Source organism: Mycteria americana, chromosome 22 (assembly GCF_035582795.1).
Source record: "Mycteria americana isolate JAX WOST 10 ecotype Jacksonville Zoo and Gardens chromosome 22, USCA_MyAme_1.0, whole genome shotgun sequence".
Lineage (NCBI taxonomy): Eukaryota > Metazoa > Chordata > Aves > Ciconiiformes > Ciconiidae > Mycteria > Mycteria americana.
In genome coordinates, this window is record NC_134386.1 from 334879 (window position 1) to 362268 (window position 27390).

Below are 27390 nucleotides of genomic sequence, written 5' to 3' on the forward strand. Positions count from 1 at the left end.
TTGTCAGTCAGTTCCTCATTCTGTAGCTTTGCGATGTGTATTGCTGCAGCATCTCCGTGCCTCCCAGTCTTGCCTTAAGCAATGTGGTGAGTAACTGTCACATGCTTGTTTCCTTCCACCCTCCCCAGGGAAAGGAGCTTGTGCAGCACTGTGTCATGTTTTGTAAGCCCGGTAGGTTTTTTTGGCTTTCTTATATGTGTGCATGTCACTCAGCTTTTATGTGCAGGAGCGGAAAGAAAAGGTCACTGTGTGGGCGACTGCAGGTAACGGGGTGCTGGGTGGCCATAGGTGTCACCTGAGCAAGCTGTTCCCCTGGCCAATACCCTTTCTTCTGAGAGCTTTTCACTGTATTTCTCAATAGGAATTAGTTTTTTACTTCCAACCAACAGATTATTGTGACCCTGCTTCAGCGGAAGCAGGAAACTTTCTGTAGTGAATACTCAAGACCCACATTGGACTTCCCCTGGGGAGGGAAAGCAGCTGAGTGCCTTTTGCTCAGAGCCACTTGGGGCACTGTCACTGCTGAGCCTTGTGTCCCATTTGGTGCAATGCACCTTTTGGCAGGCAACACTTGCAAAATATGTTAGGCAACCTACAGTCACGGTGTAAATTTTCAGAATAGGATGCAGAGAGAGACGTGCTGTGACTATCACCACGTATGGTGAGGCAACAGATGGCTCCCACACATTTGCTCCTGAACATGCTTCCCCAGTGGCTAGAGGCTCCCTTGCTGATCCACGCTCTCAGGGACTATAATCGCTATTATGAATTAACTTTATTGTGCTATGTTTGTGTTATTTCCTGTACACAGAAATTAGAAGATGTCCTCAGGACCTGTACTGGGGAAATGTACTGGGAGAAACCAACATTTCCCAAAGGACCCACAGGCTGAAACCTGGAGCCTGTGACATCTTGTTCTTGTGCCTGCACAAGGCCTCAAAGTCTGGTCCTCCACAGCCAGTCACAGGCTCTGGACCTGATTTCAGATGTGACGAAGCAGGTGAATGTAACGAGTGAGGAGTCTCCTGCGCTCTGTCGTATGGCCATCAACCCTGCAAGATGCATGCGTGTCACCCCTGAAGACACAGAGAGAGCTCATGTCCGTCACATTCTGCAGAGACACTTTCTCTATATTTTCATGGTGTGTGCATTGTTAACTTCATACGAATCTTTTCTGTGCTGTTTGTCTTGGTCTGCAACGTCTTGTTTCCACTGGTAAGCCTCTAAACTGGGACAGAAATTAGGGATACTTTCATTTCTCTTCAGATCTAGTCTTAAGTATCTTTTGGGACTTGTCAAATATGTGAAAGAGCTAGAAACTTGCCAGGCAAAACTGCAGAGTATTGCTAACTGTTAACACTCAGCAGTTAAATCATTCAGTCCCGAATGGTGTGTTATTTGATGGTTTCCCCTAGAAGATGAAGAGGTGGAGAAGCAGTAGAGTTTGAACACACGCAGCAAAAAGATACAGATCAACAGCAATTAGGAAGGTTAAAAGAAAGAAAGAAAAAAAATCCCAGCCAAATCCGCTTTCATGTGTCCAGCCTGTTTACATTCTGTGCTAGAATAACGCTGATCTGACTCACTGCTGGCATTAATGAAGTTTGCACCTCTGGGTGAGCAATTTAATTTATCTCAGCAAGCCAAAGCTCATTATAACGGTCCATAAATGCTATCAGATGAAAGCAGCATCCTTCAGCAATCTCGGGGATTAAAGCAAGGAGGCATTCAACTGGCAAGGCTTCTGCTGGAAAGGCTGCAGTTGGAGCATGTGTGTTGCAGGCTGAGAAGGCACAATACCACAATTACTGCTGCGGATTTCTCTGTATCGAGAAAGTGATCTGGAGCCTCTGTAATGCTCCTCTGGAGGTAAGCAGCTCCCTTTTTTCCCCTCTCTCTCTCAGGACACATCTCCTTAGGATTCATCAGGCCCAGCACCAGCTGGAGAGACATGTGGGGGTCTGGGGACTCCACAGGTTGGCTGCAGACTGATCGCTCTCCTGCAGGGAATGAGAAGCTCCTCGGAGGGGCAGGGGCTTGCAGCACCGAAGGCACACAAGGAGGGTCAGGGTGGGAGGAGGAAAATAGCTGATGCTCTGATTCTGTCCCCGTGGGTGTGGAAACCTCTTGCCACACACGTCCCCTCCCATGCCGGATCCAGCTACTTGAAATGCAGCTTCCACCGCGGCGCTGGCCTTCCCCTCGCCCTGCTCTGGGTGGAGGCACTGCAGCACGCACACGGTCGTTCCCATCGCGCCCTTTCTGCCTCTGCTGCCGGCCACCGCCAGCATGGCTGCGGCTCCAGCTCTGGCTCCGGCACACAGCACCGGCTGTTGGGGTGAGGGAGCGAGCCCAGCTGGATGCTCCCTGGCAGAGGTGCTCAGTGGAAATGGTTTCTCCAGCAGCAGGAGTGATCTCCACCACCTTGGTGTTTGAAATCACTCATCAAAATGAAATATTTCCAGTTTTGCAATTCTTTTTCCTGTGGAGAATGGTGGAGATGGGGAGGGCAGGGGATGAACAGAAACAAACCCTTGAAACTTCAGTTTCTTTTCCATTTAGTTTCAAACATGAATTGCATATCCCAAACACAAATTGGGGAAAAATGGCTTTCTTTATAAAGTCTTCCTTTAAGCAGGCCCAACACAGTGAGGCAGCATCCTACGGGCTGTGCGTGCCTGGGCTGGGTCGCGTCCCTCCCTTAACGCGGCGGGGCCGCAGGCCGGCGGGAAGGTCCCTGCTGCAGTCTGAGGGATGGGGCTTCCCACGGGGGCTGCTCCAGCCGGGCTGGGCACAGGTGCGGCTCTCGGGCTGCGCTGCCCGCTGCTGTGCCCTGCTGTGTTTCAGTACCGTGCTCGCTTTTCCTTGCAAAGCAGCTTATGTGCCTGGGGTGACGCAGGGGAACGATGAGCAGCTGGCACTGTCGGTGCGCAGCAGTGCGGGGACTTGCCAGGAGCCGGGGTCCTTGAGCGGCTGCAGAGTTTTCAGTGGTGCAGAGAAAACCATCTCCCATTGCAACGCACACACCACGCTACCCAGTCCTGCATGTCGTATGGTTACCTAGGCCCTTGAAAGCCGCAATGAGCACACGGAGGGGAAGTTTGTGCATTTTCAGTGAGGTAAGACATGCTGACCAAATAATCGGCTTCTAATGGGTGCACAGCAGGTGGACGTGCTAAGCCTGTAATTTTGGGACTATAATTGGCAGTGAATTATTGATGCTGTGGTGGAAGGTTAAGAAGAAGGATTCTCATTTCACAGGGTTTCTCCCAGGACCACGATCGAGAAGGTGCCTGCCTCCGGAGGAGGACATGGTGGGATGCTGTTCTGTGCACACCTGGAAACCAGCCTCGCACCCGCCGTGCCCCTTGCTTGTGCTGCTTCCTCAGCCTCTGCCGTTTGGGTTTGTGCAGGGGAAGACGGCGGAGCAGCCTCAGCCCAGCTAAGGCAGTGTTCTTTGTGGGAATGATACTCTGTGCTGGGAGGCTTTCTTCAGTCTGCTGTCACCATGAGGAGTGAACTGACGTTCACTGAGCATCAGTTCCCGCTTGACAATCGCCTCCATTGTCTCTGTGATCAAAACAGCAGCGCAGGGAACTGTGGCTGTGAGTGGCAGGTACGTCTGAGGGGTTGTCAGATCTCTTCACCCGCTGCTCTACCTGTCAAATCTAAACGTAATTTACTGTGATACAGGCACAGTGTCATCCAGGAGGCACAGCATTCCTGGTACGTGTGATGGAGCTGGGAGATCTCGTCTGTGTCTACCTCTGTGTGCATCCCAACACTCTGCAGACACAGGTGAAGAAAAGGCAGAATAGAGGCAGGAGGAACCTCTCTCTTGAGCTCCCGACAAACTCAGATAGATGGATTGAGGTCAACACTTGCTGTAGATCCAGGGAGCCAAACTATACAGCCCCAAAAATGTCACTTTGGTCCCTGGCACCCCGTGGGGTCTGACCACAGCTCCACAACCCCTTCCAGAGCCAACCCCCTGCGCTGGTCTGCAGCTGGGGATGGCCTGGGAGCTGGTGGTCTCGGGGAGCGTGGGCAGCACCGGCAGAGCAGAAGCTGGGAGACGGTGGCACCAGGTCAGGGCCTGAGCGGGAGTGGGAAACCTCAGGTCCAAGCGCTCTGCCTGCAGCCGGGTGTGGAGATGCCCCACGGCCAGGCAGCCAGCTGCCGGCCCTGAGCGGGGTCTCGGGCAGCCTGGCCGGGTGAGGGAAGGCTTTTGTGGGCCTGGCTCTCCGAGGGTCCGTCCTGAGTGAGCCCTGGGGTCAAGGCCGAGCTCCCACAGGCTGCTGACCGGCAAACCGCTGCCAGGCTTTCTTATCTCCTGCCTGTTCATTGTTCCCGTGTCCTTGAGAGCAGAGGAGAGGGACTGTTAGAGGTGGAACAAAGAGCCAGGCAGGGTGGGCTGGCACCGCTCCTGCTGTGGGCACATCCTCCTTGCCCGCTGCCAGAGGCTTCGGGGGGAGCAGCAGGAGGCTGCAAAAAAGCAGGCAGGGAGCGCAGGGTGAGGCACAGGGCTACTGGAAAGCTGAGCATCTGGGAGAGAGATAATGAGAACAGTTTCCTCGGTGGCCCGTGCCTACCTCTGGCTGTAAATCACAAGTCAGCGCCATTCAGAAGGCCCCAGTGCCTTGGCTGCATGCTCCTGTGCAGCGAAAGCCCACATTTGGACAGCTTGCTGAAAAATGGGGTGGAGGAGCAAGCACCAATTCCACTGGGAAAACTTGTTATTTTCTCTGGCTAACGCTTCCCCTTGCTAGCCCACGCCAGTGTCCCGTCCCCGGTGAGCGGCAGCCAGCCGCCATGCTGTGCTGGGGATCGCAGATCTGCAAGCTCAGAGCATGCCAGCTGCGAACGCCCAGCCCGAGCACGTGCACCGGCACCGCCCCGTCCGCTCCCCGCAAACAGCAGCACTTCACCCGCACCAATGCTCCAGAGCAGTGACTAGCCAGACCTGTCCCTCTTAAATCTGCAGCTTAAATACAGCGGAAAAACTACCACAGCAGAACACAAGCTGAACTGGGTAAAGTAAGATTTACAGGGAAAATGTTACTAAACTGAGCTGATAAGGAAAGATTGACTCAGGAGCACAAAAGAGACAAAGGCAGCGTGCCCAGTCAAACAGACCTGCCGCTACGCAAAAATACCTCTGTCTAATCTGCTTTAGAGCTGCACAGAGCTGGAGCAGTCTAGCAGAAGAGGAGTCTGACTCCCAAATCCCACTGCCTTCATCTACCATTCTCTGAGCCTTTGGGAGCCATCCCCTCATCTCAGGTGTCTATGGGGGCTCCCTCCTGGCCAGCATGTTTCATGCACCACAAGAGCCTTGACAACTGTGAAAATAAATCACTGAAAGGACAAATGCTAGGAAAGCTCCTAGGAAGAGCAGTAGGAGACAGAGGATTGTGCTTTGACTGCTGCTTCCTAATTTTGGGCGTGGGAGATGCCCAGACATCAGGAAGGCACACCTGTATTTCTCAGAGCTGGGCAACAGCAAACAAAGCTGTAAAGTAACTGTCCAAGCCGGACTGTGGTCCTGTCGTGCAACTGGACATGAGCCTCCCCCTTGTTCCCACTGCAGCCATCCAAACACCCATAAATATGCCACACAGCAGAGCCAGATGATGTGCAGGCTGCTCCAGGCCTGTGCCCTCCTGGCTGCTTTCCTGCCTTTGTGCTCCACTTCCTGAGCAGCCCCAGCCTGCCTGGCTCGCCAGGCTCCAGGGCCAGCCCAGCCTGGAGCACAGCCCTGCAGGACAAGGCCACATTCATGCAAAACTCCTGCTGGCCTTGGTCAGCAGACTGCATTCGTGTGAAGAGCGGGGCTGCTGTCGCAAACAAAGCCCCTGGAAACGCTGGGGTTTGCTAATCCGCGGGCCGGCCAGAGCCTTACATCAAATGCTGTCAGCAGCGCTGGGAGTGCCCTGCCCAGAGCAGGCATTGTGCCAGGTTTCTCTTGGCTTGGGAATTCTGGAGCACTGGAGCGACACAGAAACTTCCCCAGTACATGTTTTGATTATCCTTCGGGTGGTCTTTGCTTTCTTTTTGGGGGTGGATATTTTTCTTTTTCAGGGGCTCTTTGACTTGTATGCTTGAGTGGTCACCCTGCAATGGCTGCCAGTCCTTACGGAGGAGGATGCGTTCACCAGACAGCGGACAAGCGAGGCGTGGATCCAGCTGCGCTCTTCACACACAGAACCGCACTGAATCAGCAGTCTTGATGGCAAGTGCAATACACGGGAGCTGGACACAGACCCGACTGGTGAATTCATGGAGAGGGCTGCTGGCAGATGCTCCACGAGCAGGAAGAGGCTGGATCCATCGATCCGTCTACGCCCCCTGCTTATTTATTTGTCTTTAGTTACAGGACTAGAGCTCTACTCCTCCCTCTTGTCTGTGGGCCAGTCCATGCCTCATCTCTGCCACATGCAGCCATCCCAGGGCTACGAGCAGAGGGATGTTTATGAAACCTCCCTGCAAGTGACATCAGTTACAATAAATTGTAGAAGTAACTCAGCGAGATGACACTGCAGCGGAACAGCCATTTCAAACGTGTCTCCAGAAAAGATGCAAGCGTTTGTTTGCTTGAAAGGAATCATTTAGGGGGGAAAAAAAAAAGAAAGAAAAAAAAGGTGGCACGGAGGGAGGGAGACGCTCCGCGCAGGGCAGCGCGGCCGGGCAGGCTCCGCAAAGCGGCATCCGCAGCGCGGGGGACGAGGGCCGCGGCCCGAGGGGCTTCTAGTGACGAGGGCCGGGGCTGCTGCGGCTCCGCACACGCCGGCGGAGGGCGGGCGCGCAGATCCCCGCTCCGCTCCGCTCCCCTCTCCCCTGGCACCGGCTTCAGCCCCGCCGGGGAAGCGTCCCCTCGGCGGCGGGGCGGGGGCCGGGGCCGGGGAGGACCCTGGGGCCGGCCGCGGGGAGGGAGCGGTGGTGGCGCGGCGGGGCGGGGCGAGGCCTCCCCCGGGACACCGGGCTGCGGAGGGGCGGCCGGGCCGGGGCCGGGGCCGGGGCCGGGAGGCGGACCGGGGGCAGCCCCGCCCCGCCCGCCGCGGCGCCGCGCCGCTCCGCGCCGGCCCGCCCCGCCCCGCCCCCGCCCCGCCCCCCCGGCCGCGCCCCGCGCCCCGGCTTTTCCCCGCCCGCCGCCGCCCCGCGCCTGCAGCCGCTCCCGCCGCTCCGCTCCGCCATGTCCGCCGAGCCGGCCCCGGCCGTTGCTGCCGCCGCCGCCCCCGCCCCCGAGCAGGCCCCCGGCCCCGAGCCGCCGGCAGGCGGGGGGGAGGCGGCCGAGCACCGGGCGCTGGTGCTGACGGGCTTCGGCGGCTACGACAAGGTGAAGGTGCAGGCGCGGCGCGGTGGCGGCCCGCGGCCCGGCGAGGTCTCGGTGCGCGTCCGCGCCTGCGGCCTCAACTTCGCCGACCTGATGGCGCGGCAGGGGCTGTACGACCGGCTGCCGCCGCCGCCCGTCTGCCCCGGCATGGAATGCGCCGGCACCGTCCGCGCCCTCGGCGACGGCGTCCGCGACCGACAGGTGAGGGACGGCCCGGCCCGGCCCCGCCGCACTGCGGTGGCCCCGCCCCGCCGGCCCCGCCCGGGCCCCGAGCCCCGGCCGCCCCCGGCGGGCCCCGCTGCCGGCAGCCCCGGCCCGGCCGCCGCACCGGCGGGAGGCGGCGGCGCGCTGGTGCCCGTCCCTCCGCCGGGGCCGGCGCTCCCCGCCGGGGCGGGCGGCCAGGCCCCGGCAGAGCCGCGCTCCCTGCGCGGGGCCGCGCGGGAAGCGTCCGTCGCGATCGCGCCCGCGGAGGCTCCGCGGCGGCCGGCGCAGACAAAGCCCCGGACAAAGGGGCTGCGTGGGCAGGACGGCCCGGCCCGGCCCGGCCCGCCCCGGCCAAGCCTCCGGCGGCCCGGGCTGCCCTCGCCCCGCGAAATGCTGACCCAGCCCCCGGGGCGGCAAGAGCATCGCTGCCTGCCCGCCCACCCTGAGGGCCGGGGGCTTTGGGGCCTGGAGTCGTGGGGGAAAGCTGGAAGCGGCTGTGTGCCTTGGGGACTGCCGGGTCTATTTGCATGTGGAAAATTTCCTTGGTAGTGGCGAGTGCTAGAAGGATGTTGGGCTAAAGCGTGACCGTGCTGTTTCTGAACGCGTTTGTGACTGACCTCTTAAAGTGCATGAACGTGGAAGGAAACAGCTCCAGCTGCTGCAGAGCTGTCCAGAGCCATCTGAGGGTGGCGAGGGGTGGGCACGAGCAGGTTAGTTGTTCTTGGTGCTGGGTTTGTGGCCCGCGAGCCTGTGGCCGCTGCGTTGCTAGCAACTCGGGGGACAGAGGAGTTGGCTCTGCGTGTCCCAGACCTTTGGGTCTTAGGGCTGTTGTAATTATGGTGCTTTAAGATGATTCTTGGGTGCACAACCAGCAAAACAAAGTGTCTCAAAAAAAACCTAGTGTGTCAGAGATGATTCCCTCCCCTCCAGGAAAACATCTTGGTTTATTCAAGTGTAAATGCCAAACCCACACACCGAGGAGCCTTTCTGCTCACTGCCTTGGCTCTGCCTCTTGTCTGCTTGCTGATACAACTGCTTGGTGTTTTGCCGTCTCCTCCCCGTTGCACAGCGAGCAGATGTTTCTTGCCCAGTGGGATAAGAGCAGATTTTGGGGAATACCTCAGACGTCAGGCCTAAGGCTTAGACCTGGGAGGTTTCCCTAAGGTTGGACGTGCTTTTTCCAGGGTTGATCCTGTTAAGCATTGCCCCAAGCCTCCTGCCTTTTGGCAGAATGATCCTTGCAAGGGGCAGGGGTAATATTTCATGGTGTTCAGGCTCCTGCTCCCAGCTTGGGCAGGGAGGGCAGGACATGACCCCCATCCCTCTTACCTTGTTGGGGGTCTGTTGGTTTGGGCAGCTGGCAGTCAGGCAGCAGGCTGGGTGCAAGCCAGAGCCTGGGGCGCCTGCGGTCCCTCTGAGGCTCCTGGCGTGTGCCCAGGTCCGTGGCGAGAGGTGCTGTGCTGCGGTGCAGTTTGCCCGATGAGTGGAGCGCAGGCTGTGGGCTCCCGCCCAAGCCCGGGGTGCTGCAGTCCCTGCAGACCTCTGCACAGAGAACAGTGCACGTGTACCTGGCCCTGGCGTACGGAGGGCAAGGGTGCGATGACTTCTGCTAGCCTGGGGCTTGTTTCAGACCCCCTTGCCCTCTGTTTGATTTTTAGGTTGGCGATAAGGTAATGGTCCTGGCTAGGTCAGGGCTCTGGCAAGAAGTCGTGAACGTGCCAGCCAGTCAGACTTTCCTGATGCCTGAGGGGATGAGCTTCGAGGAAGCGGCTGCCCTTCTTGTCAACTACATCACTGCCTACATGATCCTGTTTGACTTTGGAAACCTGAGACCCAACCAGAGCGTCCTCATCCACATGGCTGCAGGTAAATAGTTCTTGCCAGCCCATGCTGAGACTCTTGGCCTCAACATGCAGCTTCTGAATGGGTGGCATGGGTGAGGAAGCAATCAGAACGGGGCTGGACTGACAAAATGTCGCCTGCCAGAGACGCAGGCTTCACACTGACCCAGGCGCCGGAAGTGTGAAGCCATTTCCCAGCAGCCGGAGTCGGTCTCCCCCAGCGTGTGTCACAGACATCAGCCTGCCCCAGGCAAGGCCTTTATTCCATACCCTCCCAGCGCTGTGCAATCGGTACAAGCAGGGATAATTTATCTATCCAGAGGCTTTTCTGACTGCTGGGGCTGTTTCCTTCTAAGTCTTTCTCACTGCTGGTTTTCAGGTGGTGTGGGAACTGCTGCCATCCAGCTGTGCAAGACTGTAGAAAATGTCACCATTTTTGGCACAGCATCTGCCTCCAAGCATGATTCACTCAAGGAGAGCGGAGTCGCTCACCCCATTGACTACAGAACGATGGATTATGCAGAGGAGGTCCGGAAAATCTCTCCTAAAGGTACCGTGTGGTGGAGGACTCCTACAACTGTCCTGCATTTCTTTCAAGTGCAAAGAAACTTCTAGTTACTTTCAATTCCCTCTAGGTGTTGACATTGTCCTGGACCCCCTGGGAGGATCCGATACGTCCAAAGCATTTAACCTGTTGAAGCCGATGGGCAAACTCATCACTTATGGTAAGTGTGAGCAGCGTGCCCAAACCCCAGCTCCTGCGTAGGAGGGACTGTGTGATAGCAGGGTGGGTGCGGATCCACGTGGGAATGCCCTGCGCTGCTCCGTGCCTGGACGCGCAGCTGTGAGGGAGCATCACCGTTGCTGATTGCCGCGTGTGTTGTAGTTCTGTTATTTCACGAAGGTCTTTAGGATGCTTCACCTGGGTGAGGCACTGAAGGGAGTGAGATTTGTGCCTTGTCCCGAGAGCTCTGGTCACAGGCTCCAAGGCTCTTCCCTCCCATGGCAAGATCTCTCTTCGAGTACGAGCCGGTGCCTGCAGGGGAAGCTGGAATGTCCTCATGGAGGAACGCTGGCACAGCTGCTTTGTCCAGGCTGACTTAATGCACAGCACTAATAGAGCCTTGCTTTTCTTCTAGAGGATGTGTGGGTGATGAGGTTTGAGGCTACTGAATACTTATCTCTCCATTCCCCAGCCCTGAAACACTGTGATTTTGTCCCGTAGACAAAGCCCTCACACAACCCCCAGTGGGATTCCAGACACTTGCACCAGTGTGCTGCTTCTGTTGTCCCAGCCATTGCAGCGTGTGGCTCCCCTGAAGAAGCCTGGCTGTAGGAAAAGGGGAGTGCTGTCCTGCCAGCCTGGCTGGATGTAACTTGTAACCCTCTCTTGCCTCTGCCAGCACTCGCTCTAGCTGCGCTGCTGCTGCCACCCTCTTAAGAGAGGAGTTGTTCTATATTTTTGCAATATGTGAGTGCCAATAATCCAAATTCTGCATACCTTGAGGCCGAGGCAGGTACCTGTTTCCACTGAAGGTCGACTGGGAGATCCTGATGTGATCCAGTTCTCACCTCTGTCCTCCATTGCTGTGTGAGCGGCTGCTACCCTTTGTATTGTCTGAGCTGTTACATGGGATGCTCACTGCCTCTCGTGTTGTGTTGGTTCCAGCTCATCTGTGGCTTGCTTTCTTTTTAGGGGTAGCAAACTTGCTCACTGGGCAGAAGAAGAACCTCATGGCTATGGCTAAAACCTGGTGGAACCAGTTCAGCATCAATGCCTTGCAGCTCCTACACCATAACAAGGCTGTGTGCGGCTACCACCTTGGATATATGGATGAAGAATTTGAGCTTGTCGGAGGTGTTGTAGCCAAGCTGATTAACCTGTACAGTCAAGGCAAAATCAAGCCCAAAATAGACTCTGTATGGCCCTTTGATCAGGTGAGTCTGAGCTAGCCTATAGGCTGGCAGCACACAGAAATTACTGGGCAATGGTTTTCTGCCCAGTGAGCTCTGGATCAGTGTGAGCACCTTGTTCATGGGGGCTGAACTGTTGCAAATGTTTAATAACCATCTCTTCTCAGGCATTCAGTGCCTTTTCCCTTTTAAGATATTAAGGGCGAGTGAAGTGGCTGGGCTTTTCTGCTCCAGTGCACAGAGCTGGGCAATGCCAGACAATCTCCAGTGTCCCTGGGGAACAGGGCAGGTGCTCAGCTGTGCTGCGTGGGCAGCAGCAGCCCATGGAGGGGCTGGGTTATGCGTCAGGCTGGAGACTGCCCTGAGTCTGCACCCTGTAATTAAGCAGACAGCTGGGAAGGTTGCTGCTGCCCTTCCATGAGTGAAAAAGAGCCCAGGCAGTGAAGCAGAATGAAGATGTTGGATGGGAGCGGCAGGTTTTTCAGCAGCTCTGCTATCCTCAGTGTTGTTGCATCGATGTGTCCAGGCAGAATCAGGTTCTTCCCTTGGAAATCCTTTGCTGGGGTAGGACTTATTGCAGGGGAGCAAAGGACTTGGTAATGATCAGTTGGTGTTAATACCTGAGAACCAGTCTGATGCAAATGCTTAAGGAAAACTCTGTTGATTCCAAGCCTGGCCCAGGTGCTGTTTTGCTTAAAAATAATAATAAAAATCCATGCATGTATTGTTCTGCGGTTGTGTAGATGGTAGAAGCACTGTCCTTCTGGCTGTTAGCTGGGTTTCTATGGTGCTCCCCTCTGTCTGGAAAGGAAGCTGTGGTGACACACGCTTCATTTTTCCACGGTTTGCGTAGCAGAGCATCCTTGTGTATGTTACAGTTGGTCTGTGTGAATTCTTGAGGACAGTTTCCTATGGGCAGGCTGGGGTAGCTGCCCAACTCTGTCCAAAATGCATCTGTGCAGAGGCAACCAAATGCTTGGCACTTGCTTGGACTACCAGGAAAGCTGCCTCCTGGGTGGCCCTCAGACTAGTCTGGGTGGCCCAAGGGGCCCAGGAAGGGCATGGCTGCACTGCGTGGTGGGTGTGGGTCTCACGAGATTCCTGTTGCTTCCAGGTGGCAGATGCCATGAGGCAGATGCAAGAGAAGAAGAATGTTGGAAAGGTCATCCTGGTTCCTGAAGCACCCAAGGAAGAATCCAAAAAAGAAGAGAACTAAGGAGAAGAGATGTGTGCAGAGTGTGAATTCATGGTTTAACTCCCTGATCTTTGGGACCTGGAAATGGACAGATCAGTAGCTTCCATCTTCACCAGTACAAGAACATCGTGGTTAAAGTTCAGATGAGGTTTGCATGCTCTCGTTGTGACTGACCCTTTGCCAGATACGCCTCCTGCCCTAGCTCTCTGTTTTGAAGCCTGTTTATTTCATACACTTTTCTAATTGCCTCTTTCTCTACTGAATTTCCAAACTAACCTTATTTTCCTCTGGCAGTGCAGCTGAAGCTTCCAGGCAGTTGGTGGTTAACAACTGGATAGCCTGCCACTGTTAGGTCAAGATGTAACATACTCTAGCAAGCACCAGGTAGCCCTGCTGAAGCATTTGCGCTGTCACCTTTGAGAAGCTTGTTCAGCAGGAGAATGGGCCAAACTTCGGATGTTTCCTCAACAGTCAGAGGAAAAGCACAGCTGGCCTAGTTTAATTCTAGCGCGGGCTACTCTCCTGTTTACACTAACCACGCTCTTTCCCCTCTGCTTTCGTAAGTCTCTAACACCAGTCAGATAGTAATAGGTCACGTTGCCTTTGCCTTGTAAATAACCATCCTGGCATTTTGGAGTCTATGGCATATTGCACTTAATTTTCAGGCACTTCTCTGTGCAGTCGGCAAATAACCTGGCAGGCTGGGCTGGGCTGTGTCTGAATACAGAAGAAAAGTTTCAATTGGATAACTTGATCTTGTCCATTTTCTGATTCCAAACTGTATAGGGAGATCTAAACTGTGTCTGATTTTTAGAGACCATAAGGACTCAACTGTGTCTCAAATGACTGGAACAATTGATGTTGGCTCCATGCTTTATTAATGTTGGGCTCCAAGCTGGTATTGTTAAGGCTAAACTTCACCCTCGTGTTTGTATTTCCAAGGGCTGCAGTGTTGAATCGGACTTCAGCAAGATGGGAACAAAATAAGCCCCTGTTAATGCTTGCTTTGTGCTGTGCCCTGCGTGCTGGGGAGGTGTTGCAAGTTACTTCCCAAACTGCAAGACCAGTCCTGTAAGCCTGCTTCCCAGGAGCCTGGGCTGGCTCGCTCGGTGGCACGCCACTCAGTAGAGCTATTGCCAAGTTACCGGTGTAGGTGGTAAACTGCCCAGCTCTGTGTCAAGCCTCTTGGCCTGGGCATCTTGAGCAGTTCAAATTGCGCTTTCCATTCTCTTCTAGCTAGCCTGTTAGATATCCACTCAAACCAGCTCTCACCTCGTGGTTCAGTGCTGCAGTAGGGCTTGACTCCTCTTCCCCTTGAAACTGCAAGTCTTGGGACCCTTGGGCTCTCTTCCAGCGCCAAGGGTTTAGGAACTGCCTGGGGTGCTCCTCCCAGAACTCGGTTTCTCTTCCTCTTTTCTTCTGTGCATTTGGAAACGTAGCTGTGCAGAGACCTAAGCCTCGTTCTGTGAGCACTTCATGTCCTGGGTGGTGCCCCCTCTTCCTGCTGGACCCTGGTTTCAGCCCTGGGTGACTGGTGCTGTTTGTGCTTGCTTTGAGGCTTTGTCATGGATTGTAGGTGCTGCGGGCTTTTAGGCTTCATTTTGGATTTGAAAAGGTAAACCTGAGGGTGCCAAGAAGAGCTGCCCATCGTGGGAGAGCTCAAGCTCCAGGAGCAAAACCTCGCTACTAGGAGTCCTGCTTAACCAAACCCCAAGGAGGGAAGGTGCCCCCATATGCGAAGCCCCTCCGCTGCTCGAGAGCAGGCAAGCTCTGCGCCGGGCTGGGAGTTCCTGTGCAGGTGAGGACTGTGGCTGCTTCCTCTGCCAGCTCTGTCCTCCAGTGGGGCTCCTACCTACCAGTGCAGCTCGTATTTCAGGTGCTTGGGCTCAGTCCCTAGTTCTGCCGCCTTTTAGAAATGCGTAGGCACAGCCTCTGGGGGACTCGCCCTGGCTGACTGTACGTGTTAAACCAACCCATTCCCTATGACCTCAGAGGAGGGCTGGAGCCCCGTCACAGATCCTTGTCAGTCCATCTCTCGCACTTGATACGTGAACTTCATAAACATGGTCTGGGGAAACTCACAAGCACAACTTTTAACCTTTCTGAATCCAAAATCTTGCTGCTTCTCCTCTCAGCCTGCCCCATCATGCTAATTTAGATTAAATCCAACAGTGTCTAATGCTGCTTTACCAGGTCTGACAACAGAAGGACTGTCTAAATTGCTGAAATGGGAAGTCTGGACCTGTTCCTCCGAGAAACTGGACTTCACCTTGATGAAAGAGCAGCGTGCTCAAACAGCACACAACCCTGCACATCTTCAGGTTCTGCACACTTGTAAAGGGGAAAACTATCAAATCATGTTTCACAGTAACATCCTCTCCTTGCTTTACTCTTGGCTAAGCGCGTGCTCAGTGCCTTACTTGGATGGCCTTGGATCAGGCAGCGTAGCGAGGCTCTCGCAGTCTGTCCCTCCCGATGCAGCGTGAAGGAGGAAAGCGGGAGTCTTGCAGCTTCCCGTAGGACACCTCTGACACGCTGCCTTGCGGTACACCACAGAAAACAGTATCTCAGTGCCTTCTTCTACGTGCCTGTAAGGACTAGGAAGTCACTGGAGCCTTTTCCATTCTGGCCTTTCAAAGTATTGCCAAAAACCTGTTACAACTCTTGCTAGCTCTGTTTTGTGAACACTGGTGATGTAGTCTGACTTTCCGTGAATAAGACGCTCCCTTCCCATGTATTACAGCCTTTCCAGGGCCGTCCTGGTGGTTCTGTGCTCCCCAGTCCAGAAGAGGTGTCGTAGAGCCCTTGTCTCCCCCAGGGCAGCGGTGTGGCTCCAGCCAGTCCTCGGGTGAGGCTTCATCTGCTGCCCCAGCCTCGGCTGGCTGGAAACAATCCTGGCTCCCACCTCTCTTCGGTAGCTGCTCGTGTGTCTTCTACCTACAAATTCCTGAAGCCCTTCTCAGGGCAGGAGTGCAAAGCAGTTACTATCTGTTAGAGCTTAGCACCGACTGTTTTATGTCCCTTGGTAGCAACAATGTTTTCTACAGAAAGACCAAGATTAAATGTAACCTTGCTCTTCACTGCCTCGCTGATCAATGCTCTGCTCTTGGTGGTTGTGGTTGCTTGGGTTTTGGTTTTGTTTTTTTTTACTTTTTTTTTAATAGACAAACATTTTATGGGCTGATAAGTATAGAACCTATGTAAAACAACTTCAAGTGTCTTAACTCAATAAAGTTAACCAGCAGGTTTGTATACTAAGGACCAAAGCAAAAAAACAAAAGCCCTGGGATAAAAAGCATTCCACTCAATGTTGCTTAACTGTTTAGGGCAAAGTCGTGCTGTGGAGGAAATGGGAGATTCCTGTGCTTAAACTGCGTGTGCCATTCCAGCTATCAGAAGTGCAATTTAATGCTTATTTTGCTGATTGTCTGACCCGAAGGTTGTGCTGTGAGGAGTCCAAGTGGAAAGCGTGAGTAAGGAGTCCATGAGCAGAGGAGAGGCATCCCGGGGGGGCTGCTGGGCACAGGGGTGCCTGTGCCAGTGCCCCTGCCGTTACTGCAGTCGCCTTCCCAGGCTGGTACTGCTGGTCTGGGACAAAACGCAACTCCTTTGCTATCACCAGGCGGTTTTTGACTCTTTGGTTTCTCTCAAGCTCACTTGTGTTGCACGCTTACTGCAGAAAGGGAAGGGAGTGGAAGCAGCCTCGGCTTGCGCAGAGGAGCATGACCCCTGCCAAGTACTCTGAGAGGGGGAAGGAGTTTAGCTGTACATTTCATTTCGGACGCCTGTATTAAAACTCAAATTGATTGACCAGGGAGAGGTAAGAAGCATTGTGGGCCTCAGGCTTTAATTGGTGCAGGATCCTGGCCCACTACAGCTGCTATCATAGGTGTAAAACCACTCTTGTTGCCTAATGAGGTCTCTAGTGTGCTAAGCCCTGGTGATGGCAAAGTGTGACTGGCAAGTAGTACATGAGTGTGATGTGAAATGCATTAGACTCTGAGCCTCTTACAACATGTGGTCTGGTCTGTACTGTCTGAGTTGTGTTGATTTGCAGATATGTGATATGAATGATACTCATCCTACAGACACATGGAAAATCTTTGTTTAAAAAATATATTCCGCTTTGTGCGTGTAACCAAGTTGGACAGAAAAGCAAGCGTGCCAATGCTGTTTACATGACTATAATGTGTAATGCTCCTCTGTCTAATGTTACCATATGCCTTATGTGTTTCAAATGTTAATTAAAGCATAACAAAACCCTCAGTGGTATGTTGCTCAGTCTTCTGTTGGAATGAACCCTCTGCCCCCAGCTCAGTCTCTGGGGCATTTTTATTGCTTTTCCAGGCAGTCAGTGGGTGGACACATTCAGTTTATAAATTCTAACTCTCCCAGGGTGAGAAGATTAACAACTGTTAATTGTTGCCTCGAGTGTTGCATTGATCTTCTACTGCCCTGTTCTGGAGGGCAGCTATGGTGACTTTTTGGTTTGCAAAGCCCTTACCTGGCCTCTGCACTTTACTCTGCGTCTGGGTGCCTCTGTAGCCAGTTGAGATTGAAATGGGTGCCTGGGGTGATGGTGAGACAAGGCGTGAACAACCACTGTTAAAAATGGGGGAATAAATCTTGTTTATTTGTGTTTTTCCACTTAGAGACTGTCTGTGCCTGTATATTCCCATGGGAGGCAGCTGTCCTGGACCCCGAGAGCTGTTAACTCCCTCCCCAAGAGAGCGGCGGGTTGCCTGCTGGCCCCAGCGCAGGTGCTGGGCACAGGCTGTAGCTTGGGGCTGTCTGCTCGAGGACTGACGTGTCTGAGTGAACAGCTGAAACTAATGACAGCTCAGCCCTGGCACAGGCTCTGGCGGTGGCTGAGGTGGAACCTGCCTGTAGCGGCCAGAGCTGGAAGAGACTTCCAGAAGATGGGGCTGGACTACACGTGGGCTCCTGCCCAGGTTTGGGTTATGCTGCTGAAAGCCATGCTGGGGCTCAGCCTGGAGCTGGTGTCGAAACAAGCTGTGTAACTGGCTGGTGAGGACCCACATCCAGGAGGAGCTGGAGTTTCAGGGAAGCCCCCATCCATGCTGAGGCTTGCAGGGGGCGGGGATGGAGGTGCTGCTGTCACTAACCTGCAGATCTCTGGCTGCCTTTGGGGACACAGGAGCTCTTTGGACAAATACCTGCTTTTTCCTGAGCTGTCTGTGTTAAGCTGCAGTTTTGTCAGCTGAAAAGGAAGGTGAAGCGAAGGCATGGGCTGTGGCTGCTCAGGCAGGGAGTCTCACACCATGCCCAGTTTCTTCAGTACTGTGCAAACCTCTCGGAGATACTGGGTGTCTGGATAGCCGTTCCTGTGGGGCAGAGAGGGAAGTGGTGTAAATCCTGCTGATGGTGCTAAAACCACTGAGGGGAGCAGCAGTTTATTTTTGCCCCATCCCTTCAACAGGGGCTGAGGGTGGAAGTCCTGCTCCCCAGGAGCTGCTGCTGCCCGCAGGCGCAGCGTGCACCCAGAGCTGGCTGCAGAGCGCTGTCACGGGAAAGGCCAGGAAAGCTGTAAGTGAACAGGGCCCAGAATTCTTGTCCGTGGGGAACTTATGGGTGTGGGATGGGCAAGGGCTTTAGCTCCAGCTGGAGGGTGCCAGGGCTGGTCTGCCACACCACAGTTGCCCTGTGAGCTGAAGCAAAGGGAGGCACCAACTCTGCCATTGCGGGAGCCTGGGTGAGCCACCCATGGCAGGATTTGTTGAGCTGGAGCCCATGGTTCTCCTCCTCTGGCTGCTAAAAAAAACACACCTAGAAGCTTGGGATAAGCTGGGCCATACCTGGCTTTGCCTCCATCCCAGGAGGTTTTGTGTGGGATAAGGCCCCACGTCACTCTTTCCTCTCCATTGCAGGACTTGATCTGGAATGTCAGCCCATGCTCAAATGCTTTCTTCAGCAGCATTGCTGTCTTCTGCCCTTCCTTGTTGTCAGGCAGGAAGGCATAGAAATTCCCCCCTTTGTAAGGCTGTCCTGGGTGGGGGTCACCAACCTTAGAACAGGAAGAAAGCGTTTTAAACAACCACCTGAGTGCTGTGCCTCAGAGCTGGCTTCTGAGGTTCTGCCCAGCTTGAAAATACACTGACGACTGTGGCCCCCATGGGCTGCTAGTCGCTTCGCACTAAAAACAGAGGTCACGTGCTCTTCAAAAGCAGCAAGCTGCTCCCAAGCCTGGTGTGGAGCTTTTTGCCTTCCAGGGGGCAATACCTCTGCTGCTTTGCATGTGGGGCATGGAGCCATAGCTGCCCTCCCCACTCCCTCCCATCCCCCCCTGCCCCCTGCCACACTGGCAGAACCCATTGCATGTCCTGCAGCAGGATGGGGAAAGCGCCTGGGGTGGGTACCTACCCCTTGCACGCCATCGGGGATGTTGTAGGTAATCTGGAGCGTTAGGTCTCGATAATAGCCAGGCAGGCTCTGGGACAGGGAGGAGATCTTGAACGTCCCTGAGATCTTGCGGCTTGGGGCAACCGAGGAGGAGCTGCAGCAAGCTGGCTGCATGCTGTCTGCTGCAAAACATGTCCTGCACAAGGCGTGACCGCAGGGGGCCTGGCAGGTCACACCTGAGCCCTGGCAAGCATCACACCGGCCCAGAGGGGTCTTGCCGCTCTCCTGTCCAAGGCTGGGGCCTCTTGTCTGCTGTGACGAGAGGTCAGGCTCCTCCTGCACATTGCTCCTGCCCGTTGGGAGCAGGGCCCGTTCCTGGCCCCTGGGCTCTGCTGCAGGCGACTGTTCGGCTACAGCCGCGGGTGGCTCAGCAGCCGCAGCCCTGTACAGCCAGGTGGGCAGGGAGTGAGGAGCACCGTCTGCCGCAGGAACTGGTGACCGCAGCTGTCCCATCGCTTCGTTGTGGCCTCCTCTGCTCTTGTCCCTTGCAAACTGGAATCTGTCTGGCAAAACCTGCTTTAGCCGTGCAATGTCAGGCTCCCCGACAGACAGTTTTGTCTTCAGCTGTTCCTGGGACTCCCTCAGACCAGCAGGACTTGGCTTATCCACTATGGTAGGGCTGAGAAGGCTGCTTCCTCCTTGCACAACATGGTCATCAGCCTCCTCCTGCCCCAGTGCTTGCTGGAACCCCCAGGGACTGGGGGACCTCTTTTCCTCAGCTTCTGGCAGCTGGAAAGCCCCGAGCACATCTGCGTGGTCTGCTTTATCGCTAATGTTCAGGTGCTGCAGGCCCATCTGTAGGGACTCCAGGCTGCTGGGAAGGGCTGCACCCGGCACCGTGTCCTGGCTTCTGCTCGGCTGGATGACGCTTAAGTGCCCTGTACTCTCTGATCCTGGAGACAAGGATGAAGACTTCAGGGCACGGAGCCTCCTGGAAGAAAACACGCGGAAGGCCTCAGTCACTCCTGGCAGCATCTCCTTGGGGCATGCAAGATAGAGCTTGTACTTGTCTTTGCTGAGTCCAACCTGGAGGGAGTTTCCCCGCAAGAGGCTGCACAGTTCACTCAGGGCACTGTCATCTGGACCATCTACAGCGAGCTCCGAGTAGCTCATACTCTGACACACAAGGTCAGGACACTTCTGCACAAGAGCTTCCACCTTCCATTTAGCCTGGATAAGCCTGCTCCTGTCCACCGCCTGTAGCGTCAGCACAGTGCAGTCCCCGGTACGATGCTCTGAGATCTGCACACCTCCATCCCTGCACAGTTCATCAATAGCAGAGCGGCAAACATCTTTCAGGTAAGACCACTGCAGGGAGTCCAGGCTCATTTCTTCACTCACCCTACTGCCTCCGCCGCCTGCCCTGCCAGTGTCTTGGGGCTTGGCACTTTCCTTTGACCTTGGCAGGGAGAAGCTGTTGGAACGTCGCAGCAGAGGCCTGGATTCAGAGGGTTTCGAGTCTAAAGCAGAAGAGGTCTTTGTCATGTCAAAGGTACTAGACGTGCTAGCAAGGGGGTGGTGCTTGATGGGACCTGAGCCTTTAGAGTCCTGCGAAGGGCTGTTTTCTTTGCCCCCAAAGGGAGACAGAGCCTTGTGTCTTGTAAGCCTGGCACCTCCTTTCACATGGTCCCATTCTCTGGGGTCCTTCTGCTGAGACTCTGCTGCTGACCCCAAAACCACATCTGTTGTAGAGACATGAGGCTGGTACTGCTGGGTCAGTGCTGTTGGGTCACTTGTCCCTGACAAGCGCTTTCCAGAAAGCTGCGCCTGTCCCACCAGTGGAGAGTCCTGATTCAGCAAGAGGCCCCGGCTGGCCTGAGACCTGTCAGCTTTCAGAGTGCTGAAGTTGGCAGCCAGCTTGAGCTCACCTTTCAGCTCCAGCCTGCTTGGGCTGAGCCTTGAGGTTGAGGTGTCCACAGGCGCTTTGGGCTTGTGCAGTGCAGCCTCTGTGGTGCGGGAGGTTGCTGGGTGCGAGGGCAGGGAGCTGCTGAGCATGCCAACTGTGTGTGCAGCACCTCTTCTGGTGCTGAAGTCCTGAAGGTACTGCTTGGCCTGGGAGACATCAACAAGGTTTCCAATAAGGTAAAGCTGCTTCTCATCCTCATGGCAAAGCAAGTGGGGATACAGTTTCTGTAGCTCATGTGTCAGAGCCCTGAGTGCCTGGCTGTCCATATCCAGTCCTCCCTTGGTGATCTTCTCCTTGCGCAAGCTCACCTCCAGCCGCTGGTAAAGCTGCTGCAGGGCCAGTCGGGCCTGCCGCAAGGCATCCATATCCCCAGACATACCTGCAGATGGTTGGAGGTACAGTGTGGCGATGCCATCGCTGCTAACATCCACCACATCCACACGATGCTGGTGTAGCACACCTTGGTACTCGGCAGCACAGAACCTCTGCATGTACAAGTAAATGTCTGAGTCCATCACTAGGGAAAAGTCCTCCAGCTGTTCCACAGCTTCCCTATCCACTGGGCTCCGAGGTGATGGGACTTTAGCTGCCTTTTCATACACCTGGTCCCAATTCGGCAGCTTGGCTGTCTCTCGTGCTGGCTCAGTAGAGTCAGGCACTTGCTGGTGATCATGCACTCTGGTCTCTTTGGCCACGTGGCTGGAATCTGGCAGGAGGATCTCTCCAACGGGTTGGCTCTTGAGGTTCAGGCTGCCCAGTAGGTCCCTGCTGAAGGCCTGCAGCTCAGTGAACGGTCCCTTAACTATGCAGTGTGTGCTCTTGGAGTCGAAGTGGAACTGCACATTGCTGTAGCCTTTACGCAAGTTCATCAGGAGGGTTTTGCCAGCAGGAAGCTTGCCATAGTCAACTATCATGCAAACGCGTATGAAGATCTGCAAGTAGATAGCAAGGGAGTGAGAGAGCGAGGACCAAAAATAACCCCCCTCCAAGGCACAGGGGGAGGCAAATGCACCTGACACTTGCTACAGCCCCTGCATTATTACGACAGAAGAGACGACATGATCCGCCACCTCTCCCTCTCAGCATCCTGCTTTCAAATGAGATGGGAGCATAACACAGGCAGGACTGAAAGACCCAGCCAGCCCAAGCAACTCTGGGACCTTGTACCCACAGTCAAAAGCTTTCTGCAAACAAGGAGTGCAAGGGGTAAATCACACAGAGATGCGGCCCCATTTCTACACGCTGGGAGCTCTGCAAACAGCCCAAACCCAGGAAATCCGCTGTCCCTTCTGCATCTGAAATGCTGTTGCCCTCTTGCTCTCCCAGAGCTTCAGCTGCAGACTTTCAGGCACCACAGGCTTGCAGAAAGCTCTGCAATGCCAGGCTAACTCCCGTGCCCTTGTTTTCAGTGCTCAGACATGAGAACATGAGACATGGCTACTGCCATACTCTCTTGAAACTGGAGGAAGAAGCAAGAACTCTCCAGTGACTCCTAGGCACCAGCCCATCTGTCTCCTAAGCTCTCCTGAGAAGGAGAGAAGAAAAATAGACTGTGCGTGTCCAGCTGATGACACGGTGTCTAGCTAATGACACGGCAGAGGCATTAACAGGTTCCCCCGTGTGTCAGCAGATGGGCTGGGGAATCGTGCCCCTTCCCTCCGGTCTGACCGTTCTTCCTTGCTTTGACAGGCACAAACACCAAACAAGCAAGTGCACGGCCCGCCTGGCAGTCCCTGGGTTATTAGCACAGAAAAAAATAATTCCTCATTTGAATATGAATAACAACGTTTGCTTTAAGTCTAATTAAGATTAAAGGAGAGAGGGAGGTCTCCCTTCCCAGGCCTGTCTGCCAGGCCACGGCCGGCCTGGGAGCCAGCCGGGGCCATCACGGCCGCCTGGGCAGGAGCCGTCCGCTCCTCGCTACCTCATCGGGGCTGGGCTCCGCGACGTGCGCCGTCACCTCCAGCGGGTATGTCTTCCCTCCGATGGACAGCACATGGCTCCTTGCCTCCAGGATCCTCTGGGCCACTGGGTGGGAAACCCGCAGCCGCCCGCGTCAGCCCGGCCCCGGGCCGGGGGGCAGCAGCCCCGTCCCTGCCCGGAGCCCGCGGGGACACGGGGCGGGAGGGCGGGGGAGGACGGGGCCCGGTGCTCGGCAGCGGGGGGAAGCGCCGTTACCTTCCCGCGCCTCGAAGGTGATGAGGGCGCAGGCCCGGGGCCCGGCCAGCACCCGGACGTCGGCGATCTCCCCGCCGCCGTTGCGGGAGCGCAGGAAGTGGATGGTCAGCTTGTCGGCCACCCTGTCGGGAGGCAGGTCGGCGGGGAGGCCCCCCACCCGCACCGTGCGGCCCGCCATGCCTGCGCAGAGAGGCCGCGGGCAGCCGGGGTGCCCGGGAGCCCCGGCAGCGGCTGCCCCCCGCCCCGCGGGGCTGCGCCCCGGCCCGGGCCCCCCTCGCCGCGCCGGGGCCTCCCCCGCCCCGCCCCCCCCGCCCCCTTCCCCGGCCGAGGCCCCGGCGCGGCCCCTGCCCGGCCCCGCCGCCCCGCGGGCCCCAGCGCCGCGCAGCCCCGAGCGCTGCGGCCCGGCCCGGCCTCGCTACCTGCGCCCCGCTCCGGCCCCGCCGCCGCCGCCGCCGGGAAACGAAAGCGAAACGGGTCCGCCCCGCCTCGGCCGGCGCCGGCACCGCCCCCGGCCCGGCCCGGCCGAGCCCCGGGCCCCGCTCAGCGCCGCGGGCCGGCTCGGCCCGGCCCGGCCCCGGTGCCCACAGAGCCCCTCCCGGGGGCCCGGCCCCCCGCCGCCCCCGTGCCCGGGCCTTACCCACGGCTCTCGCGCACAGGGCCCATCCTCATCCCCATCCCCATCCCCGCCCGGCCCGGCCCCAGCACGACAGACACGGCGCTGCCGGCAGCTGCTTTAATGTGCGCGCTGTGCCCAGGGGCCAGCGGTCGCGCGAACTCCACCGCACCGGGCTGACGGCGCTGGCCAGCGCTAGCCCGCGTCCTCCATGAAAACGGCCACCCCGTGTCGTCCCGCCGGGACGTAGGCGAGGGCGTCCACCTCTCCCCCGCCGCGGCTGGCCTTCTGGAAGTGGATCTCCAGGGTGTCCCTCATGGGCTCCTCGCCCAGCACGTCTGGGATCCCCGAGAGCAGGACGGTCCTGGGGCAGCGGGAGGGCTGGAGCTGGGCAGAGCCGGGGGTGAGCCGCAGCGGGCCCTGTGCCGCACGGGGCGGCGGGAGGGCGCGCAGGGAAGGGGACCCCTCGGGGCACTCGCTGAGCAGCGTGGAGTGCTGCTCTGCTTGGGGCCGCCGGCAGGAACCGCGCCTCGGGCTGCACGGCAGCGTGGGGAGCGGGTCTTCAGGAGCCCCCACCGTGCTGGCTCGCCCTGGGCTGGCAGGCACTGGTTGGCACCAGGGCTCGTGCCCTTACCTGCAGGTTAGTGATGTCTCCGCTCATGCACGGTGATATTTTGAGCTCGTATTTTCCTTTCCCAATAAGCACCTGGATGCGTCCTCTCTCAATTAGCGGCTCTGCCACTGCAGATGGAGAGGAAAGCCCTGAGCCGCCCAGGCTCCTGCTGAGCTCCAGGGGAGGTTACGTCCCGGCACAGACACCAAGGCTGGCACTGCCCAGCCCCAGCTCACCTGCACCAGCACAGTCTCAGGGGAGACAGGACAGCCTGGGCTCACTCTGCCTTCCCTGTTCCCCACAGACACAGCTCCGCCTGCTCTCGGGAGAGGACCTGTGCCCCCCCAGAGGCGGCTGGGCTGCTCCCCCCTTGCCGGCAGCCCAAGCTCAACACGCCCCACGCACCTCCGTCCTGCACGAAGGTCAGCACCACCTGGCCAGAGCTGTCCAGGAACTCCCTGCTCTCCACCTCACCACCCCCATTCTTCGTCTTGCTGAAGAAGAGCTCCAGCTTGTCCAGCAGTGACTCCTCAGGGATGCCCAGGCTGGGCAGGTCAGACACGAGGATACTCCTGCTGCTCCGAGTCAGCCTGATCTGCGGGTGGCATAGGCCGGTCAGCACCAGGGCAGGGCAGGGCCGGCCCCAGAGCTCGGGGGAGCAGCGCAGAGCTGCGGCACTAATGCACTGAGCTGGGCCAGTACCAGCGACCCGGCAGGGGCGAGCTCGGGGAGCGGCGGAGCAGAGCAGAGCAAAGCTGGTGCGTGCCTGGGGCAGCTCTGTGGTTCTCTGCGGTGCGGGGAGCAGCAGGCCCTCGGGACCTACCTCCAGGGCAGACGGCAGCAGTACGTCCACCGGCGCTGCCTGCACTCGCACCCTGCACCGCTCTAGCTCCTCCAGCTCCTCCCCGTAGCTCAGCTCCACCATGTGCTCCTTCACCTCTATGATCCTCTGGGCCACTGCAAGCAGGGAGAGCCCCCAGCTCAGGGGATCGACCGCCTGCTCCGAGCGCGCCGCAGGACAAGACACGGGGCAGCTAACACATTGTGGAGCGGGCATGATCCCGCACAACACTGGCAGAGGGGGCAGAGCTCTGAGCCCTGGCCCAGGGCAGGGGTGCAGGGCAGGCCCCCAAAGCCGATCGACCAGGACACCTGGCTGTGGCAGCGCTCTTCTCGCTCTTACCCTCTGCCTTCTCAAAGGTGATGAGAGCTGAGCCCCCCAGCAGAGGGTAGTGGATCAGTGGGGTGAGCATCAGCTTGTTCATGTCCTCTTTGTTCGCCACAAGGCCCTTAAACACCATTTTCTTCTCTGGCAAGGCAGGCAGTACCTAGGTTCAAGGACACAGACAGCACCTGGAGGAGACTGGACCCTGCACAGGGCCTGTCTCTGCCCATCCACAGACTAGAAAGAAGCTCGTGGCTCAAAATAAACAGCTGGAGAGCCTCAGCAGAGTGTCTCCTAGGGTCTGGCTGAGCCTAGAGTCCCAAAGCCACGACTGGAGCTTCTGGTTCTGGCAGAGGAGCCACCTCTAGCAGGAGCTGTGCCAGTCGTCACACAGGGCCCAGCTGCATTCGCCTGCAGCCTCTCCAGCCAGGCTCGCGCCCCTTGCCAGCAGACCCGAGTGCCCACACACACGCTGTTACCTTCACCGGATCCTCCCAGAGGACCCTCTTTCTCACTTCTTCCAGTTTCTTTTCCAGCACCTGCTTCTCCTGCCTCAGTCTGTTCCTCTCCTCCTTTGCTAAAGAAATGCCCACCTGGAAGGAAAGAGAGGAGGCAGTAAGGGAACCTCCAGGACGCGAGGGGCTGCAGCATGCTCTCCATTTTAAGCACAGCACTCTTCTTGGACATGGCTCCACCCACACTGTTTTTCTGCTCTTGACTGCCTGCAGCCCTGCCCTGGCTCCTCGTCGTTTGATGACAGCCCTTCCTCCACCACCACGGCACTAGCTCACTTCTTGGCACAGGCCTGACGTGACGTCCCGTGAGACCTCCACCGGGTCCAGAGCAAAGTGACCTCAGAGCCACGAGCCGAGTGATGCAGCCCCACCACCCACTGCCCCCTTTCCAAGCCCAAGACGACTCCTCCGACCACCAACCTGGCAGGATTTCTCTTCATCTCTGCTTAAAGACATTTGTTGCCCAAGATTTTTATGAAGAAGTTCTCCCTCTTTCCTCAGCTCTCGCGTCCTTTGCTCTACAGCTTCCTTGGCCATTTGCAGCTTCACATTGTCTTGCTCCAGAGCACTACAAAGCTCCTGTGAGAAGCGAGACCCTGCAGACATTGTGCCCCCCCCACCGGCTGTCCAGCCCCAGCACACGCTGCTGCTCGGCTGGGACGGCTGCTCGGCAGGCTGCTCCCCCCGGGGAGCCCCAGACCCCTGTACAGGCCCTCTTAGCCGTGGGACACCCCCTCCCCACCGCTCGTAGTCCAAGAAAGAGTCAGAAACTCAGAATCCAAGAAAAGATCAGAGACCCAAGCCCGCAGCCTAGGCCGGCCGGGGCCCTCTAGGAGCGGGACGCACCTTGCAACGCTCCATCTCCTGCCGGACCTGCTCGGGGGTCGCCGCCGGGACGCCGTCCTCGGGGGGCGGCAGCTGGACGAAGGAGTCCTAAAGGCAGAGGGGCCTCAGCCGCGCCGCGCCGCGCCCGGCCCCGCCGCGCCCCGCTCCCGCAGCCCCGGGGGCTCGGCCCCTCACCTCCTCCGAACCCATCTCCGCGGCGCCGGCGCTGGCGGCAGAACGGCGGCGGGTCAGGCCCCGCCGGAGCCCCGGCCCCGCCCGGCCAAGCCCGCGCCCCGAGGCCGCCCTCCCTGCCCGCGGCCCCGCTGCCGCCGCGGCCCCGCGCTCCTCCCGCTCTCCGCTTTCGCTTTCGCTTCCGCGGCCCCGCCCCGGCGGCCCCGGGCGGCGGCAGAGCCCCGGCCCGCGCAACCCCGCCGAGGCAGCCGCGCCTTCCCCCTCGGCCCCCGCCCCACGCAACTCCCTTCCCGGGCCCCGGCCCCCGCCTGACCTGTCCCCTGCGGCCCCGCGCCGGTCCTTGACACCCCGACTCGCCCTCCACGCCCCGGGCGGCCGGGGAAGGCCGTCACTTGCACGGGGTGAAGACGATCTGCGAAGGTAACCGAGCCCCTGACATCCCGCGGTACCACCGCTGCTCCCAGCGCCTGCAGCCA

General features: G+C 57.5%; 3 protein-coding genes and 1 long non-coding RNA gene across 5 annotated transcripts; 2 read left to right on the forward strand and 2 right to left on the reverse strand.

The window, feature by feature from the left end:
* Positions 1-128: 128 nt before the first annotated feature.
* On the forward strand, positions 129-3905 carry LOC142419854 (uncharacterized). Its single transcript, XR_012778640.1, has 5 exons — positions 129-171; positions 812-1141; positions 1680-1869; positions 3414-3616; positions 3694-3905. It is a non-coding gene; the product is annotated as an uncharacterized LOC142419854 (long non-coding RNA).
* A 3222-nt stretch (positions 3906-7127) lies between these two features.
* VAT1 (vesicle amine transport 1) lies at positions 7128-16753 on the forward strand. 2 transcript variants are annotated; one of them, XR_012778641.1, is made up of 7 exons: positions 7128-7534; positions 9196-9403; positions 9758-9928; positions 10014-10103; positions 11075-11316; positions 12407-12635; positions 14681-16753. XR_012778641.1 is itself a non-coding variant. In XM_075523212.1 (6 exons), exons 1-6 carry the CDS (start codon positions 7193-7195, stop codon positions 12506-12508), a joined length of 1155 nt encoding a protein of 384 aa, XP_075379327.1. In that variant the 5' UTR covers positions 7128-7192; the 3' UTR covers positions 12509-16753. The 2 variants fall into 2 exon arrangements, 1 of the variants encoding a protein (XP_075379327.1); XM_075523212.1 differs by having other exon boundaries at positions 12407-16753.
* An 88-nt stretch (positions 16754-16841) lies between these two features.
* LOC142419855 (uncharacterized) lies at positions 16842-23497 on the reverse strand. The gene is made up of 6 exons (XM_075523211.1): positions 23411-23497; positions 22992-23171; positions 22738-22841; positions 18869-21745; positions 18304-18512; positions 16842-17832 (listed from the first exon to the last, which is right to left on the reverse strand). Exons 2-6 carry the CDS (start codon positions 23167-23169, stop codon positions 17763-17765), a joined length of 3438 nt encoding a protein of 1145 aa, XP_075379326.1. The 5' UTR covers positions 23170-23171; positions 23411-23497; the 3' UTR covers positions 16842-17762.
* A 215-nt stretch (positions 23498-23712) lies between these two features.
* IFI35 (interferon induced protein 35) lies at positions 23713-27065 on the reverse strand. The gene is made up of 9 exons (XM_075523213.1): positions 26918-27065; positions 26744-26830; positions 26318-26476; positions 25862-25975; positions 25401-25545; positions 25041-25174; positions 24623-24812; positions 24239-24345; positions 23713-23991 (listed from the first exon to the last, which is right to left on the reverse strand). Exons 1-9 carry the CDS (start codon positions 26930-26932, stop codon positions 23800-23802), a joined length of 1143 nt encoding a protein of 380 aa, XP_075379328.1. The 5' UTR covers positions 26933-27065; the 3' UTR covers positions 23713-23799.
* Between the last annotated feature and the right edge of the window lie 325 nt (positions 27066-27390).